The 18,771-nt window shown below is 37.9% G+C and overlaps 1 protein-coding gene across 4 annotated transcripts in view; it reads left to right on the top strand.

Moving 5' to 3' along the window:
* Nucleotides 1-18,771, top strand: part of daam1b (dishevelled associated activator of morphogenesis 1b) — a 148,276-nt gene that overhangs the window by 90,474 nt on the left and 39,031 nt on the right. For all 4 annotated transcript variants that reach the window (XM_079831402.1, XM_079831400.1, XM_079831401.1 and 1 more), the window contains exons 4-9: nucleotides 12,749-12,820; nucleotides 13,148-13,242; nucleotides 15,881-16,214; nucleotides 16,305-16,415; nucleotides 16,599-16,702; nucleotides 16,804-16,870. In XM_079831402.1, coding sequence (XP_079687528.1) covers nucleotides 12,749-12,820; nucleotides 13,148-13,242; nucleotides 15,881-16,214; nucleotides 16,305-16,415; nucleotides 16,599-16,702; nucleotides 16,804-16,870 — 783 coding nt within the window. The remainder of the gene's footprint in view (nucleotides 1-12,748; nucleotides 12,821-13,147; nucleotides 13,243-15,880; nucleotides 16,215-16,304; nucleotides 16,416-16,598; nucleotides 16,703-16,803; nucleotides 16,871-18,771) is intronic.

The raw sequence follows: 18,771 nt of genomic DNA, 5'->3' as shown, positions 1-18,771 counted from the left end.
GTTTTGTTGTAGGGTTGTATAATTATTTCAAGGAATTAAATAAAAAAAAAAAGGGTTAAAAGATATAGGAATAAATTAAAAAAAGAAAAACGATACAAGTTCTAGTTTTAATTGTAGTCGTGAAGAAATCAATTTAAACTATTTGCAAATAATATTTTTAAAAACAATATTCAAACATTCACTCTTATTCGTATGTCTAATATGTTGAAAAAGCAAACTTTTTTTTGTCTTATCACATTCAGTTATGAATTAATGAATTAATTATAATTAAAATAAACGACAGCATATTTTCAATAAAAAATGGCAAAATTTAAAGGCACAATATGTAAATTTCGCCGCTAGAGGTTGCTTATTCAAGGTGTAGCTTGATGACGCCTTGATTTCGCGGAATCATGGGAGTTGTCGTCTTCACCTCTACAGCCGGTGGAAAAGAATCCGACAGAAATCATATTGCTGGATGAGTTAATGTATTAAAGATTTATTATATAACATTGTTCTCGTGGTTTTTGGATATTTTAATCCAAAAATCGTACATATTGTGCCTTTAATAAAAAAAAATTGAGTAGCTTACATCACTGGATATTACTGTTGGTCGTTTAACATTTCTGTCATAAAACAGTTGTCAAATATTGAATGTTTAAACAGTTGTCAAATATTGAATGTTTAGCTATTTATATCTTACCACACACTTTTTCACTGTTAAAACTAAAGCATCGCGTCAGAATTCGCACTGCTGTGAACAATAATGTCCGCTTTTGATTCAGGGCCGTATCCACCATAGACATTGAGGGGGACAAGTCCCTACGAATAATAAGAAATGGCAAAATTGTCCCCCCCAATATTTTATATCCTTGATGCTGCTCTGCTGTACTCCATTACACACCGCTCTGTTTGTTGCTTGGATGACAAAAGTAAAATGTTACATTTTTAGGTTGGTCTGCCTAAGCGAATGAGTGAGTGAGATGGCCAATCAAAACAAAGAAGGCGGGGCTTACTGTTAGTGCGAATTTCAATGCGACATTTTAGTTATAGCAGTGAATGAGTGCGTTGTAAGATGTATGTAGCTAAACATTTAATATTTGACAACTGTTTTACCATAAAAACATTCAGCGACCAACAGTAATATCAAGTGATGCAAACTATGAAATTTCACCATTTTGAATTGAAAGACTGTTGAGGATACCAGTTTAAAATGTAACTTTTAAAACTTTTTTTTTATCTAAACAACAAACAGAGCAGTGCGTAATGAAGCGCAGAAGGGAAGCATCAAGAATATCAAATAAGGGGGGTGACAATCAGGCCATTTACTGTAATGCTGTAATTCTACTATATGCAGGATTTTGAAATTGTGGACTATAAGCTGCAAATTATTTTATCAGAATCAGAATCAGAAAGAGCTTTATTGCCAAGTATGTTTACACACACAAGGATAAATAGCTTGTATTATAAATCTGTATTTCTTTGTTCATTGTCCGGTAACCGATATGGTGCTGATATATTCTGCATCTCTTGTGTTTAGCTCTGATACAGTTGCAGGGGGATGAACAACTTCTGGACTCTAGCTGATTATTCTCTAGATATGTCATATGGAGAGTTTTTTTTTTTCTTTCTTCAGTAATACATAATATGATACATTAAAAGTAAGTGCCCCACTGGGATTTTTCTAAGACATTCTTATCTATGAATTGTAGTGGTTCAAAAGCTGGTATTGGTTACAGGTCGACCATCTGTCTGGCCATGACATCTTTTCTTGTATAGCCACATATGCTGTGTCCCATTTACGGACCTAATTACTCATTGTCATGGGACACTGAGCCGAAAGAGGCCATGACGTGAAGTAGGGCGCTCAAAATTGTCTTTTGACTTCTAGTTTTAGTGACGGGAAGGATTTTTTATAAATGCTTTGTAAATGACTGCTTTCTGACCTGATCCTGGTTTTTGGAAGCGCAGCAGTCGGCCCGATTGGGATGCCGTTTCTGTGTTTTGATAAGTGTTTCAGCCACATTTGATTTCGCTCTACTTGCATCAGGAGGTCATGCTCCTCGATTCAACACATGGAACTAATGAAAAAGATTTAAGACGTTGAGCGGATGGATGAGATTAAGGAAGACTATGTCTGTCGTGAGACGGCCCGTGGCTGTGCAGCAGCATTCATGCAGACTCAGCACAGTGCCCAGCCTGGGACTAGTAAAACAGAGGCTTGGCGCTCTTCCCCAGGGCTTCAGTCTGGGATAGGAGGGTGGAAGGATAAGGGAAACCATGGTTGGTCCAAAGCAAACAGGAAGGCCTCCATTTGCAGGTGCAGATTATGTTATCTGCAAGTACCGGGGGCTTTTGATGGGTCGGTCAACCCTGGGAAACAGCCGTGTTGTAGCCTTAAATTCACACCATTCATCTCTTTCATTACTTTCTCTTTCCACATATCAGTAAGGTGTAGACATCTAGATTTTGACTTCAAACTTTCAAACTAGGGGCCATATCATACACTCAGCGCAATACGAAGTGTATTTTGCTAGTTTCAGCCCGACGCAGTTATCACTTTCACATTCAGCGCCACGTTGTTTAAATAGCAAATGCACACGCGCCCATGGGCATGTTGTTCTGAAAACGAGGTGTGTTCAGGCGCATTGTTGGTTTTTTGAGGTAACTGAAAACGACTGCGCAATTGACCAACAAAAACCCGATCTAAAGTCAATAGCGCAGTATTTTTTGTGTTATTTAAAGGGCGCGTTATTAATGTGCGCCTATAGGCGGGTCCACGATGCATGTACACATACACGCGCAGCAGCACACAAACATTTTTAAATATTAAAAATAATACTCCACTAAGTTCAGTCTTTCCGCGCTCAAAATTCCGCCATGTAAATAGCGAATCCGCCATGGTGCAAGCGCAACTGGCTTTTAAAGGGAATGGGAGATGAGACTCTGATTGGTTTATTGTACGTTATGGCCAAAACACACCCATGACTCATTAAGAGAGTAGGGACAACCCTTTTAGACCACACGCTTGGCTGACACGCCCTAAGTGCACCTGCGCCATGTGCTTCAGACCATGCGCTCAGATCGTTAAAATCGGGCCCTAGTATCAATGTTAATTTCGTTGACAAATAATTTCCGTCATAATTTTCGTCAACAACCTTTTTTCACTGACGAAAACGAGACGATAACTAAATAAAAACTAGTGTTGGATGACAAAAACTATGACACAAATCAACTGTCATTTTCGTCAACAAATAAAAACGAGAGGAAAATGTTAGGGAGGGACGATTAGGGAAGAGATCCAGTTTAACCGCTGGAAAATACGGCGCTGTTGCGCTTCTACAGGCTCATGCATCCCCAATACAGCGCTCCAGAGCGGCTCACAATCAGTGAACATTAGCGCACATTTATGCCAGGCAATTGTTTATGAACTAATGCTGATGAATAATGACAATGTTTACTTTACGATGTTTATATAGTAACATGTTTTAGACGGTTGTAACAATGCATTTTTCATCGTATCTGAACTTGAATGAGCATCCTGCAACTGCAACAGAGGCGCATACATTTCAAAATAAGAGTCCGGTGTGTTTCGAGGGTTATAATAGTTAACTAAAACCATTTATAAAAACTTGTTACTTGAAATTAAATAAATGTTAACTGAAATTTAAAAAAAATAAATAAACAAACTTATTTGAAGCTTTAGCTTAACCTGATGTGGCCTACTAACTAAAACAGAATTACAGTTATAAAAACTATATGGCTGTTTTTAAAAAACAGACAAAAAAGTGAATTGAGCTCTCTTTCGTGTATTTTTAATGTGAAAAACAAAATGATGTCAAAATGTCAGTTCAAGTGACAGTCGGATATGTAATGCTTAAATGCTTAATGTATTACAATTGAACTAAACTCATTAGATTTTAGGAGACTAAATCTACTTTTAGACTAAAACTAAAAACAATTCAGGTGACTAAAATATGACTAAAACTAAATGGCATTTTAGTCAAAAGACTATGACTAAAACTAAATCAAAATTTGCTGTCAAAATTAACACTGCCTAGTATTTAATGTATTAATGTTTAATGTATTAATCCATTATTGATATCTTAAATATGAATTTATGCAGTTAATTCCATAATAAAGAGTTAATTTATAATAATATTAATATCAATAAATATATATCAACCTTATTATATATTAGTTTGGGGTGATTTAAGATTTTTTAAATATTTTCTTATGCACACCAAGGCTGCATTTATTTGATAAAAAAAAAACAGTAATATTGTGAAATATTATTACAATTTAAAATAACTTTTTTTATTTAAAATGTAATTTATTCTTGTACTGACTAATGTCATTACTACATGATCCTTCAGAAGATTTAGGTTGTCAAGAAACACGTCTTATTATTAGCAGTTTTGAAACCGTTGTGCCTCTTAATATGTTGATGGTAACCACAATACATTCATTTCAGGATTCTTTGATTAAAAGAAGTAAAAAAAAGTCTTTACTGTCACTTTTGATTAATTTAATGCATCTATGCTGAATAAATGTATTAATTTATTGTTTTTAAATTCGTACTGACCCCAGTATTTGAACGGTAGTGTATATTTATATACAAATAATTTGATTGAAACCCCTAAAAAACACGTTCTGAAGAAGAAGAAGAAAAAAAGGTCTGATGACAATTGTGTAAATCTAATGGTGGAGACATAATCGAATAGGCCCCAGGCATGTTTGACAGTCCATAAGCTCATACTGTATAGGACGTTGATTGATAGTTATCAGCCAGAGCTGCTAAACCGGTTGCAATCTGATCACAGGTTCAACACTGTCCTTAAAGGGACAGTCATCATTTACTCACCCTCATGTTGTTCCAATCCTGTGTGAGTTTCTTTATTCTGCTGAACACAAAAGAAGATATTTTGAAGAATGTTGGTAACCAGACTCCCATTGATTTCAATAGTAGGGAAAAAAATACTATGGAAGTCAATGAGGCACATCAACTCTCTGGTTTCCAACATTCCATAAAATATCTTCTTTTGTGTTCAGCAGAAGAAGAAACTCATACAGGTTTGGAACAACATGAGGGTGAGTAAATGATAGCAAAATGTTCACTTTTGGGTGAACTATCTCTTTAACAAGGTGAGTCATAGGTGACTGTCTGACATCTCTCATATGTTATCAAATGACGTGACGGAGCACAAACCAAAACATTTGTTAATGCTTGATCAGATAATGCCAAACTCGTCTGAATTACTTTCTTCAGAGTTTTAAAGTTAAAACAGTATTTTTGAAAGGTGTCATAATGAGGATTCATATTTTCTTTGATCTGGTTTGATAAAAGCGCACATTGTACTGTGTGATATGATGTTTTATTAACCTGACACACAGTGCACGCTTTGCGAAGAGGCAGTAAAAATGTTTTTGACAAGACAGCAAACCCGCATTGCAGGCCAGAGAGCAGTTCTGAGCGATTGCTCATTTCAAAACAAATAGTCTGTGCAATTCTAAGTGTCAGGTAGAGAATGAAAAACCAAATTATGACACAAAGAGCTCCCAGCAACATCAAAGATCATTTACATTTAGCAAATGAGCATATTAGAAGGATTTCTGAAGGATCATGTGACACCGAAGACTGGAGCAATGATGCTGAAAGTTCGGCTTTGCCATCACAGGAATACATTATATTAAAAGTCATTTTAAATTGTAATAACATTTACCAATATTACTGTTTACTGTATTTTTGATCAACTAAATGCAGCCTTGGTGAGCATAAGAGACTTCTTTCAAAAAAAAAAAAAAAAAAAAAAAAAAATATATATATATATATATATATATATATATATATATATATATATATATATATATATATATATATATATATATATATATATATATATATATATATATATATATATATATAATTTCAGTTTGGGTTTTCATCTTCAGTTTCTTCCTGGTTCCCGATACGTTATATATATATATATATATTAGTGCTGTCAGTTAAACGCGTTATTAACGACGTTAACGCAAACCTATTTTAACGGCGTCAATTTTTTTATCGCGAGATTAACGTTCTTTTTGGTCTAACAAACTTTGTAGTTTTTTCACATGCTGTTGCAGCAACTAGTAACGTTAGAAAAACTACAACACCACTCCGGATGTAGCTAGACCGGAAACAAAACATCAGGCACGCTGCGGCTGCCCACACTTGTTTGGGCCATTAAAAGAGTAGACGTGGATGGCAAGCGTGAGACGCCGAAATGAGAAACGTATTATGCCATGGTTTAACTCAGGGGTCTTCAACTAAAAGTGCTTGTCTTGAGCGCTGCTTTCTGCTCTGATGGTGCATTCACACCGGACGCGAATGAAGCGTTTTGCGCGAGTGATTTAAGTCAATGCAAAGACGCAAATAGACATTCTGCGGCGCGAATTAAGCGGCGTGCATGTCGCGTCATTCGCGTCCGGTGTGCCTGCATGCTTGACCGCGCGTCTGGGTCTGAACGCAACAGTGAGCATTGCAACGTTAACTGTTTCATTAGCCTACGTCAAAAGGCTTCGCGGTCCGGATTTGGACCGGAGTCCGCTAGTTGGCGACCCCTGGTTTAACTGCACTATAGGTGGAGTCCTAGTTTACCTTGCATGTGCACTTTGTAATTTTATTTTGTATCACCCTGTTTTGATCCCTTAGAAAGGGCTGTTGAAGGGGCTGTTTGTGCAACAAAGTATTTTTTTTCACCCTTTTATTGATGGACAGTGTTACATTGTGTGAGCGATTATTTGCTCCAAGTGTGAATGACTGCTTCAAGTGAGAATGTTGGTGTGAAATCGAACACTAAAGTATGCCAATGTTGTTTTCAATAAAACAAACATTTGAACAAAGCAAGCCGATCCACTTTTCTATGTTGATAAGAGCATTAAAATAAGAAAAAATAATGGGACAAAAAGAAATCAAGGGACATTTAGAATAAATAAAAATGTGCGATTAATTGTGATTAATTGTGAGTTAACTATGGCATTAATGCGATTAATCGCGATTAAATATTTTAATCGTTTGACAGCACTAATATATATATATATATATAAAACGTATCGGGAACCAGGAAGAAACTGAAGATGAAAACCGAAACTGAAACTTTAATGATGTTGCTCCGTAACAGACAAACGACCAGGGAAACACACTCTAACATTACAGTGACTAGACAAAGACTGAAGGTGAGGGTGCAACTTAAGTAGGCCCTGTCCCAAATGACACACTTCATATGCACTTTCGGTCGTGTGGACTTACAATGGCTGTGCGTTAAGTCCACGAGACTGTAGGGTGTCCTATTTTTCATTTTAGGTCTCAGAAGGGTCTCAGAACCCCTTTGCGGTCTATATATATATATATATATATATATATATATATATATATATATATATATATATATATATATATATATATATATATATATATATATATATATATATATATATATATATATATATATATATATATATATATACTAAAAACGTATAAAATGGCCTCTTTAAGTCATAGAATTCATATTTTGTGTCTCTTTAATTCTTCTGGAAGGGTAACAAGTATAGTACTCTTATAACCCCTGTGAAGGGCGAGGACTATTTTAAGTTTGATTCTCAAACTGTTTTTGCTGACATCTTTCTTTACGGTGTGCTGAGCACAGTGATTATTCACCTGCGCCCTGATCTCAATGTCTCAGTGCACTCAGGTGTGCAAGCTCTCCTGGCTCAAGACCAAAGCTCCAGGTACAGTATCAGCTGTCCTGCTCCTGGCAAAGGACGATTAAGAATAGTCAATGTGGATATAATCTGACTCGCCTCACTTTGTCCCCATTGTGGAGAAATAAACATCAGTAATCAGAGCTTTCTGATTTCTACAAAATAAATAGATGCCGTTGTAATCTTACTCTCTTTCTCTTTGCTGAAGCAGTCAGTGTTTAAAAAAAAAAAAAAGTTAATGGTGGATGGGCAGAAGAGGAAGAGTCTTGATCTTGTTTTTTTTATATAAGTCAGGGGCTATCAAGCTTTTCGCCTGAGTTCCTTGGGCAGTGAGCCAACAAATACACAGACAAGTGGGTTCAAATGAATCTCTGACCCATCGCTGTCTGGCAGATGTGAAAGATCAGACCTGTAGGGCTGCAGCATTTCTATAAAAATTTCCATTTTAATTCACACACACGCATATACACCGATCAGGCATAACATTATGACCATCTTCCTAATATTGTGTTGGTCCCCCTTTTGCTGCCAAAATAGCCCTGACCCGTCGAGGCATGGACTCCTCTAGACCCTGAAGGAGTGCTGTGGTATCTGGCACCAAGATGTTAAAGTCCTGTAATTTGTGAGGTGGGGCCTCCATGGATCGGACTTGTTTGTTCAGCACATCCCACAGATGCTCGATTGGACTGAGATCTGGGGAATTTGGAGGCCAAGTCAACACCTCAAACTCGTTGTTGTGCTCCTCAAACCATTCCTGAACCATTTTTGCTTTGTGGCAAGATGCATTATCCTTTTGAAAGAGTCCACAGCCACCAGGGAATACCGTTTCAATGAAAGGTTGTACATGGTCTGTAACAATGCTTAGTTGGTACCCAAGGTTTCCCAGCAGAACTTTGCCCAAAGCATCACACTGCCTCCGCCGGCTTGCCCTCTTCCCATAGTGCATCCTGGTGCCATGTGTTCCCCAAGTAAGCGACGCACACGCACCCGGCCATCCACGGGATGTTAAAAAAAGACGTGATTCATCAGACCAGACCACCTTCCTCCATTGCTCCGTGGTCCAGTTCTGATGCTCACGTGCCCACTGTTGGCACTTTCGGCGGTGGACAAGGGTCAGCACTGTGTATTCTGACACCTTTCTATCAGAACCAGCATGGGCCAGCCTTCGCAACCCACATACATAAAACTACTTGGTGGCACTCATGGATGGACTATTTTTGTAGCAAAGGAAAAATCCAAATCCGACTCTCTTGTCTCTTTAATTTTGTATTTGGCATGTTGTTTGAGGAACAGGATACCAATGGGGGTAACCGGGTATTTCTACATTTCTAAAAGCACCACCTACTGTCAGAGAGTAAAATTGCATTTTCATTCAGCCCGTCAGCTGAATTTTGATCTGAACAGACAAATTCCATGTGAAAATCAGACAATCTTTTTGGTGGGAACAGGCCTTTATTTTTCTGTTTTCACCCAGCATTTTTTATGGGATATCCCAAAATTTGCATAAAAATATGCAGATAACAACCTGGCTATTCTTGTCACTATGAAACAATTGAGTTTGTTCAGCTAATTGTTGGTGCTTATTTTTAGCAATGCCGTTTAAATGAGCCAATCAGTTTGTTGACCCTTTTTGTCCGTTAGATATTTCCAGATGTTTGGGCTGATTCGTCTTCCTCTTAACTGATTTTGTGAACTAGTAATTATCTGAACTGAACACATTGAAGCATTGATGGTTCCTAGAAAGATTGCCTCTCCAAACCAACCTCAGCCAACAATATCACAGTCGTTATGACATGTCTGTCTGAGAATGAAGTGCTCATGGGAAGAGGGCAGAGGGAAGTCCTTCCACAGCAGGAGAATGAGTCCTGCCAGAGATCCACGTTGATGCTTTGCTCATTAAGGCCAAATGGTGAGTGGGGAGTTGAGGAGAAATATGCAGGACGGTGCAAGTTCACCGGTCTCCAGGCCGCCACTCAAGACTCCCTGTTTATCCCAACAGATGCCCGTTTGTAAGGTGCCGTCATCCCCCAAAAGGCTTGGCAGAGCCGGGTGTGAAACATCCCACGCAGTTGCTGCAAGGAGCTGATTGCTATGCCAGATTTTTTCCTTTACTGTGTGTTTGGTGAACATAAGCCACAATTAAACTCCTTATTAGTGGCCGTGCGGGCAGCCCATGCTTGTTTTGAGAGGGAAGCTGTCACACTTCACAAGTTCCACTCGTTTTTGATTCATTACTCCCTATACGTGGCTCCCTGCTTTCCTGCTTGTCTTCTGAATCTTACTGCGTTTTCGGCTTATGCGGCATTGGCTCAATCTGGGAGCTGTGTTGTTTCTCTAGTGTCTGTGAATCTCTGCTGGCCTACTTAAAGCGTGTGCTATTTCTGCCAGCGCTTTGAGTGTGATGTTCCTTTTCAGATCTACTCTTTCTGAGTCGATATGTTTGGGAAAGTGTGTATGTGTTGGGGGATGTTCACCTGGGAATATATGCAGTGTGAATCTGATTGCATGTTTTATCTGCTCCGGTTACATATAATAGTAAGCAATGGATATAGAGATACTTTGGTTAAATCCCAGCTTCAAACTACAAAGAAAAAGAAAGCAAAGAAATAAGATGCATTGTCATTGCAAAAAAATGGAAATGCAAAAGGAGCAACAGAATAAATAAATGCGTGCAGATAAGCCAATTCACACTTTTGACAGCTGAATATTTGGTTTCACACAACCGGCCGGTATCAAAATAAGATCATTTTCAAGATAAAGATCATTTTTCATTGCTGAGGAGTTAGGAACGTCTCATTCCCACTGAAGTGTCCGAATTATGTCATTCCAAATAACATTCCGAAACCACATTTTCCTTCCCAGTTCATTCCCGATATGTTGTTTCACATTCCTCTATTCCCAGTGTCATGTTCCTGTTGTGTGCACTCTGATCGGCATCATGCAGAGGACAGCGTGGATTAATGACGTGTGCTTGAAGTGAAAACAAGAGCTGTGTTTGCGTTGCTTTTCAATATACTCATGCTGACATGCTTAAACAGGGCTCCAGACTAACACTTGAGAGCAGTGGCACCGGTGTCACTAAGTTCTACAGATGGAGGCGTCAGATATGTGCTAATCATAAAGGCAATTTAATCATAAAATGTCTATTGTTTTGCATTAATAAGTGCAGTTACTAATAATATTACAGTCTTATTTCTTGGAAATGCACAATTGACATTAAAGCACTGAGCTTGAGTTGAGATGCAGATAAAAACTAAATATTCTACTCTTATTAAAGGGATAGTTCACCCTAAAATGAAAGTTATTTCATGATTTACACACAATAAAGTCATAAGTGTGTATGACTTTCTTCATTCAAATGAATACAGTCGGAGTTATATTAAAAAAGTCCTGGCTAGTCCAAGCATTATAATGGCAGTGAATTGTTGCCTCATTTACAAAGTCCATAAAAGGGCATCTATCCATCATATAACTGCTCCACACAGATCTGGGGGGGTTAAAGGGATGGTTCACCCACAAATGAAAATTCTGTCATCATTTACTCACCCTCATGATGTTCCAAACCTGTATGAGCTTCTTTGTTCTGCTGCACACAAAGGAAGATATTTTGAAGAATGTTTGTAACAAAGCAGATAGAGCAACTATTGACTACCATAGTTTTTTTCCCCCCTACTATGGTAGTCAATGGCTGCAGAGATCTGCTTGGTTACTAACATTCTTCAAAATATCTTCCTTTGTGTTCAGCAGAACAAAGAAACTCATACAGGTTTGGAACATCATGAGGGTGAGTAAATGATGACAGGATTTTCATTTTTGGGTGAACTATCCCTTTAATAAAGGCCTTCTGAAGCGAAGTGGCGCATTTGTGTAAGAAAAATACCCATATTTAAAACTTTATAGACTAAAATAACTCATTTCCGACGGAAAGCCGTACGCAATTCGACTTGCGGCACAAGAATAACCCCTGACGTGATGTATGCCGCAGGATGTAGGAGTATCGCAAGCTTTGCCGCCTCTCGCAGATAGTGCTGGGCAACAAACTCAAGCCCCTCTTCTCTTATATCGAAATCCTCTGCCTTTTCTCTTAAAAAATTCTCGTTTTAGACACTAATTCATGACCGGTGTTTTGTTTTGCTCTATCCTCTGCACTTCTGCGTTCATCAATACGCATGCGCTAAGGGTTACTCTTTCGCTGTAAATCGATGCGTAGGCCTACAGCAATATGCCGAAAGTTAGTTATTTTAGTCTATAAAGTTTTAAATATGGATATTTTCCTTACACAAACACGCCACTTCGCTATAGAAGGCCTTTATTAACCCCCCATTCACTGCCATTATAAAGCCAGGACTTTTTTAATATAACTCTGATTTTATTCATCTGAAAGAAGAATGTCATATACACCTAGGATGACTTGAGGGTGAGTAAATCATGGGCTATTTATGCATCTATCCATCATATAACTGCTCCACACAGCTCCGGAGGGTAAATAAAATCCTTCTGAAGCGAAGTGGCGCGCTTGTGTAAGAAAAATATCCATATTTGAAACTTTATAGACTAAAAAAACTAGCTTCCGGCGGATCGCAGTACGCATCGACTTGGAGAGCCATCTTTAACTTGTTCATGGCACATGTTTCTCTTGGTTTTCTACATCAGTGCTGTTTTATCTGATATCTGCTGCAAATTTAAATGCTTTTCACTTCATCTCGCAACAATAATACTGCGGCGAATTCAACGCTTTCTCACAGGTTATCCCAGCGCTGTGTAGTGACAGTGTCACACGATCGAGATCGGCCCGCGAGTAAACCTGTTCTGAGCTAGCGCTGTGCTGATAAACGGTTTGGTTTGCGGTTTCTCAAATTTAACAGAAATCGCAGCTCTAATCATTTTGGCAATTTGGTGGCTGCACCAGCGCTGAAACACCGGCAGGAAAAAAGGTCGCAAAATGCAACCATTTGGCCGCTGTCTGGAGTCCTGTTTAAAGGTTCATTCTGCGCTTTTTAATCATTTTTTTTTTTATTTCTTTCAGGAACAAGAGGAGAATAAAGGTGCTACTAGCTGGCCAGAGTTCTACATTGACCAGCTCAATTCAATGGCAGCTGTAAGTATGTCATTTTTGAAGACTTTTTCTTTTAATATCCATAAACTGTTCATAGATATGGTCGTTTCTTAAAACAATGGTTATTGGAGCTCTTAGTGGTTACCCTAAGGCCACCAAAGCATTTGAGCCTGCTTTAAAACAATACACTGAGAAAAATACACTGGGAAAAAACGCTTTGGTGGACACACGGCCTAATTCTACATTATCCACATTACATTCGCATTTCGGCATTGTGGCCACATTGACATGTAACCATGCTTAGACATGTACATCTTAGCTGGCTAATGTGCTTCTTGTGTAAGCATGGCATCTCATTTTATTTTACAGAGGAAGACTCTGTTGGCCTTGGAGAAGGAAGAAGAGGAGGAACGCAACAAGACCATTGAAAGCCTTAAAACGGCACTGCGAACACAACCCATGAGGTCTGCATACTGATGCATACACACACACACACACTCTATCTTTATGAAATTTAAAGCCCCTAAAATTTGTTTTTGGCCATTTAAAAAAAAAAAAGTGTATATATATTTTTATATGTTTTTAATAATGTCAAGACATTTATTTTTGAGTGTAGTTTTAAGTGTTTAACACTACGGTTTAAAAGTGTGGGGTCAGAAAGAATGAAAGAAAGAGAAAGAAGCATGTTAGAAGGATTTCTGAAGGATCATGTGACAGTGGTAATGCTGAAAATTCAGTTTTGCATCACAGAAATAAATACATTTTTTATTGAAATAGAAAAGCATTATTTTAAATTGTAATAATAGTTCACAATATTGTTGTTTTTACTGTCATGTAAATTTGATCATGAGCATAAGAGACTTTTTTCAAAAACGTTTAAAAAATCTTACTAGCCCCAAATTTTTAACGGTAGTGTAAATATTTTTTTTTGTCCACATTATTATTATTGATTTTACTTGAAGTTATGCACAGCTGGCAATATTTTATTTAACACGTCATTGATTTTTCCATTGGCAAGCACCTCACTCTCTTATTAAACAAACGCTTCCCTTATGGTGTGTGTTTTGGGACTCATTATGCAAATGAGATTACTTTCATCAAACACACATGCTCACGGACACATGCGTTTGATTAGTGGTTCCTGCTCTGACCTGATCCTGGGGTCAGGTCATCAGGGCTCTGCAAGGCTCGGGTCAAAACACTCCAGCCCTCTTTGTGCCTAATAACGTTCAGGCTGCAGTTTTGGCAGTTGTATTTAAAGTCAAGTGCTTTATATGGGCCATAAATCAGTCTAGTTACTGATGTGATATATTTTTTTTGCATTCATCACCTCCCTGTGGAGTTGATCATTTTCACATTTACGAATTGTTTTCGAAGAACACACTCCAGACACATCGAGTTGTGGTGTTCATGTTGCAAGTTTAATGTGGGTTTGAATCAGCCCGTGTCATATGGCACCATCTTCTCCCCATCTCTGCCTCTTCACTTATCTTCAATAAAATGGAAATATATATACAGTGAGGAAAATAAGTATTTTAACACCCTACTATTTTGCAAGTTCTCCCACTTAGAAATCATGGAGCGGTCTGAAATTGTCATCGTAGGTGCATGTCCACTGCGAGAGACATAATCAAAAAAAAAAAAAAATCCAGAAATCACAATGTATGCTTTTTTTAACAATTTATTTGTATGATACAGCTGCAAATAAGTATTTGAACACCTGAGAAAATCAATGTTAATATTTGGTACAGTAGCCTTTGTTTGCAATTACAGAGCTGAATTTTAAGCATCATTACTCCAGTCTTCAGTCACATGATCCTTCAGAAATCATAATAATATGATGATTTGCTGCTCACGACATTTATGATTATTATCAATGTTGAAAGCAGATGTGTAAAACATTTTTTTTAAGATTCTTTGATGAATAGAAAGTTCAAAAGAACAGTATTTATCTGAAATAGAAAGCTTTTGCAACATTGTACTACCGTTTTTTTTTTCCGGGGGTGGGGGCATCCTTGCATTTATTCAGCTTTGCATCACAGAAATAAATGTAAAATATATTCAAATAGAAAATAGTTATTTAAATTTTTATAATATTTCTCAATATTACTGTATTTTGTATTTTTTAATAAAATAAATGCAGTCTTGGTGAGCATAAGAGACTTCTTCTAAAAACATAAAAAATCCTACAGATCAGAAATGTTTGAACGGCAATGTGTGTATATATATAAAATTGTAAAAATATTGTGAACCATTATCACAATTTAACAGTTTTCAATATATTCTGACCCAAGTTCTGCATTAAAATATTTTTAAATTCTATTATATATATATTATTATTTTTTTTATATCTAAATTAATTAATTTTTAATATATAAAAAATAGTAATTAGTAGAGAAAAATAAGATTAACAAAAATTTGAATTTTTTTTAAATTACCACGTGATATCTCAGTGTTTTTAATGACCCTATAAGCTTGATTAAACCAAAGGAAAATATAGAAAATAAAAAATTTAATTATTTAAAATATGAGGTAGGAACAAAACACTAAACTGAATTAAGGTATTTATCTGACATTTTTTTGGCAAAAAAAGAAGCAAACCACAGCTACAGTTTTTTTTTACTATGCAAAAAATGCACAGAAAACCAAAAGGCTCATATATATTGACTAGAAGATAATAATTAGGTATTAATATTTCAATGTTTCTCTTGTTTTTCCAAGTGTTCATGATTATTTTGTATGACAGTCTTGCCAAAAATTATGTCCGCACAGTTTAGCATGTTCCATTGCGTTATCACAAACAAAACAATAGACTCCAAGCACATCTACGCAATTACAAAATCTTTTAACACATTTGTAATAATGTGAATTAAGGGTGAAGATGTAAATTTTCCTCAGCAGGACATCACTTTTGGCCACTACTGTAGTTCATGGATCTTTTATAAGTGAAAAAACAGTAACTTCTGAAAACATAAGTTGACATCTGGGAAAATACATTTTGAACACATGAATGACATGACAGCTTTTCTTTTTTTTTTGTCATGTCAAATTGAATATGAGTGAGAAAGATCTTTAACGAACAGCTGAATTTATTCCTCACAGGTTTGTAACAAGGTTCATTGATCTGGACGGCCTGACGTGCATCCTGAACTTTTTGAAGAGCATGGATTACGAGACCACCGAGTCTCAGATCCACACTTCCCTCATTGGCTGCATCAAGGCCCTGATGAACAACTCCCAGGGCCGCGCACACGTGCTCTCTCACACCGAGAGCATCAACATCATCGCTCAGAGTCTGGCCACCGAGAACATCAAGACCAAAGTGGCGGTGCTGGAGATCATGGGTGCTGTGTGTTTAGTGCCGGGAGGCCACAAGAAGATTCTGGAGGCCATGCTGCACTATCAGAAGTTCTCTTGTGAGCGCACACGATTTCAGGTGGGCTTTGTTTATAACCCTAAACACAAGCATCAAGCGAGTATGTATCAGGATAAATGCGAATCCCATGATGTCTTTTTTTTGTCACAGACATTGCTGAATGATCTGGACAAGAGTACAGGGCGGTACAGGGACGAGGTCAGCCTGAAAACGGCCATTATGTCCTTCATTAACGCTGTGTTAAGCCAAGGAGCTGGCGAAGTAAGATATTTGAGATGTTTCCACACTTTTTCACCCCAGTTTTTAATACCAGAACTGTGCTTTCCTCTGTAAACATCTACCGAAATAACTCTCCTTTTTGTTCTTAAAGGAATATCTCATCCAATAGTTGACCTTTAAGAAAGGGTTATATCATCAAGTGGTTCTTTATTTTTTACTATGTAGACCAGCCTTGAGTTCCGGGTTCATTTGCGATACGAGTTCCTCATGTTGGGGATTCAGCCCATCATTGACAAACTCAGGTCACATGAAAACTCTACATTAGACAGGTAAAGTCCACATTGCTAACTTTTAGAGTTATTGTTGGAGTCTCATCCAGCAAATGTGAGCTTTTTGATTTTGCTGCATCTCTTTTGTTGTGTGTCCTCAGGCATTTGGATTACTTTGAGATGCTGAGAAATGACGATGAGCTCACGTTATCCAGGCGCTTTGAGTCTGTGAGTAGATCAAAATACAACATAAAATGTATATAGGCTATACTGTGTATATATTAGTGCTGTCAACGTTAACATGTTAACGCATGCGATAATATTTTTTCAGTTTAACTCGTTAGCAATATTTAACGCAGCATTCGTTTTTTCTATCATCCTTTGCCTAGCGTTACATTATATGATCACGCTCTTAGGGTGCTTTCACACTTGGTTCAATTGACCGTTCGTAAAGACCCGCCCCCTTTAGTTACTGTTGCTATGTCCGACATGCCATTGTGCTCACACGCCACACACACGTTCTCACGTAGAGAAAATACATCGCGGAGCAAAGAGGACACTGACAACACGCTGACAGACAGGACAGAGCAAGTTACTTTTGATATGAAGCAAAGTCTCAACTTTGAAATGGTCATTTTTAAAGAAATTTAAACAATAAATACCATTTTGTGGCTCTTTAATGTGTCGTGATCGCTGTAGCGCCTTAGTTAAAGCTGCTCGTGAACCGATTATCTCTTCTTTCTAGTTCATTGATAAGCATGAAATAAACATGAATGAACACTAAAAGAAATATTGTTTCAACCGTTGAAAGAATCAGTATCAGTATATCACGGATCAGTATACTCCGTTTTTCCAAATTCAAGTCCACCGACGTTAATCTACTAACTCTCCTGACTGCTTTGTCGGACAAAACGGCAGATTCTGCGATGTGATTGGTCAGATCGTCTGTCAATTAAACTTATGGCGAAGGGTGAATTGCCTGGACCGAACCCGAGTTCGATTGCTCCCCCCTCCCCCTGCTCCCACTGGACTGTGTTCATATTATATTATTTGGGTCCGAACCAGGGTGCGTTTGCGTCATCAAAGCAGCAGCTGTTTACCCCGTTGCTTGGTTACAACGGCGAGTCAGCAGGTGGCAAAATGCATAGCGTTGCTCACTCACTTTTATATTTTTGTTTTTGAACTGTTGGTTTTGTTACCAAAGCTTCAGTACGTAGTGGCACTTGCCTCTATCAGCCACGAATGAACTGCAAACGCTCTAAAGAACGCTGAAGACGAGCAGAAATTCGATTTCCAGCTCTGTTTGCAGTATGTCAGTCACGCTTGCCAGGAAAATGAGTGAAACACACACAAACACACATTTTTATCAAATCATACGTCATTAATTGCGGTTCACTTCCGCGAGCGATTTAGTACGATTACGTTCACATCAGCAGCGAACCGTACCGGAGTTTAACCGAACCCCAGACCACCCTTTTTAAGCGGACTCGGGTACGGTTTGCAGATGAGTTCGGTAGACAGCGTTCACATCATCCAAACGAACCGAACTCTGACATCAATCGAACCCGGGTGCGCATCAAAACTGCTAGTGTGAAAGCACCCTTATTCATGCAAATGCTTTTAAACCATTCAAGCGCAACAAGACAAAAGAGAACGCGCTGTCTGTAGCTGCGTCTCATTTCGAAGGCTGCGTCCTCTGGAGGTCGCATTTGAAGGCTGCATTCGTCATCGAGGCGGTCTCATTTAAGAAAAGTAACAATTAGATTGCAATGTAAGAAATAAATGACAGTATTTTACACCTCACAAGGAATAACAGTCAGTTTAAAGCTACACTATGTGATATTTAGGCATGTGCCGGTATCAAATTTTCATGTTGCGATTAATTGCTGAAGCTTTTATCACGGTATACGGTATTATCACGATATTGAAATAAGTTGCAAAAAAAGTGTTGTCATAGAGACAGAGCGACACGCGTCATAATCTGAAGACCACGCCCACCGGGGGGGAAAACAATCAATCCGTCTCCATTGACTTTGCATTGCGGGAGGCTGCCTTCTTGTCATTTCGGACTTATAACAAAAAACTGAACAATGTATAAAAGCTGATATGTGACAAAGTGTACTGCAAAC

The sequence above is a fragment of the Gobio gobio genome (assembly GCF_949357685.1).
Source record: "Gobio gobio genome assembly, chromosome: 12".
Lineage (NCBI taxonomy): Eukaryota > Metazoa > Chordata > Actinopteri > Cypriniformes > Gobionidae > Gobio > Gobio gobio.
Note: the sequence above shows the minus strand (reverse complement) of the source record. Positions and strands in the feature narration are given on the sequence as shown.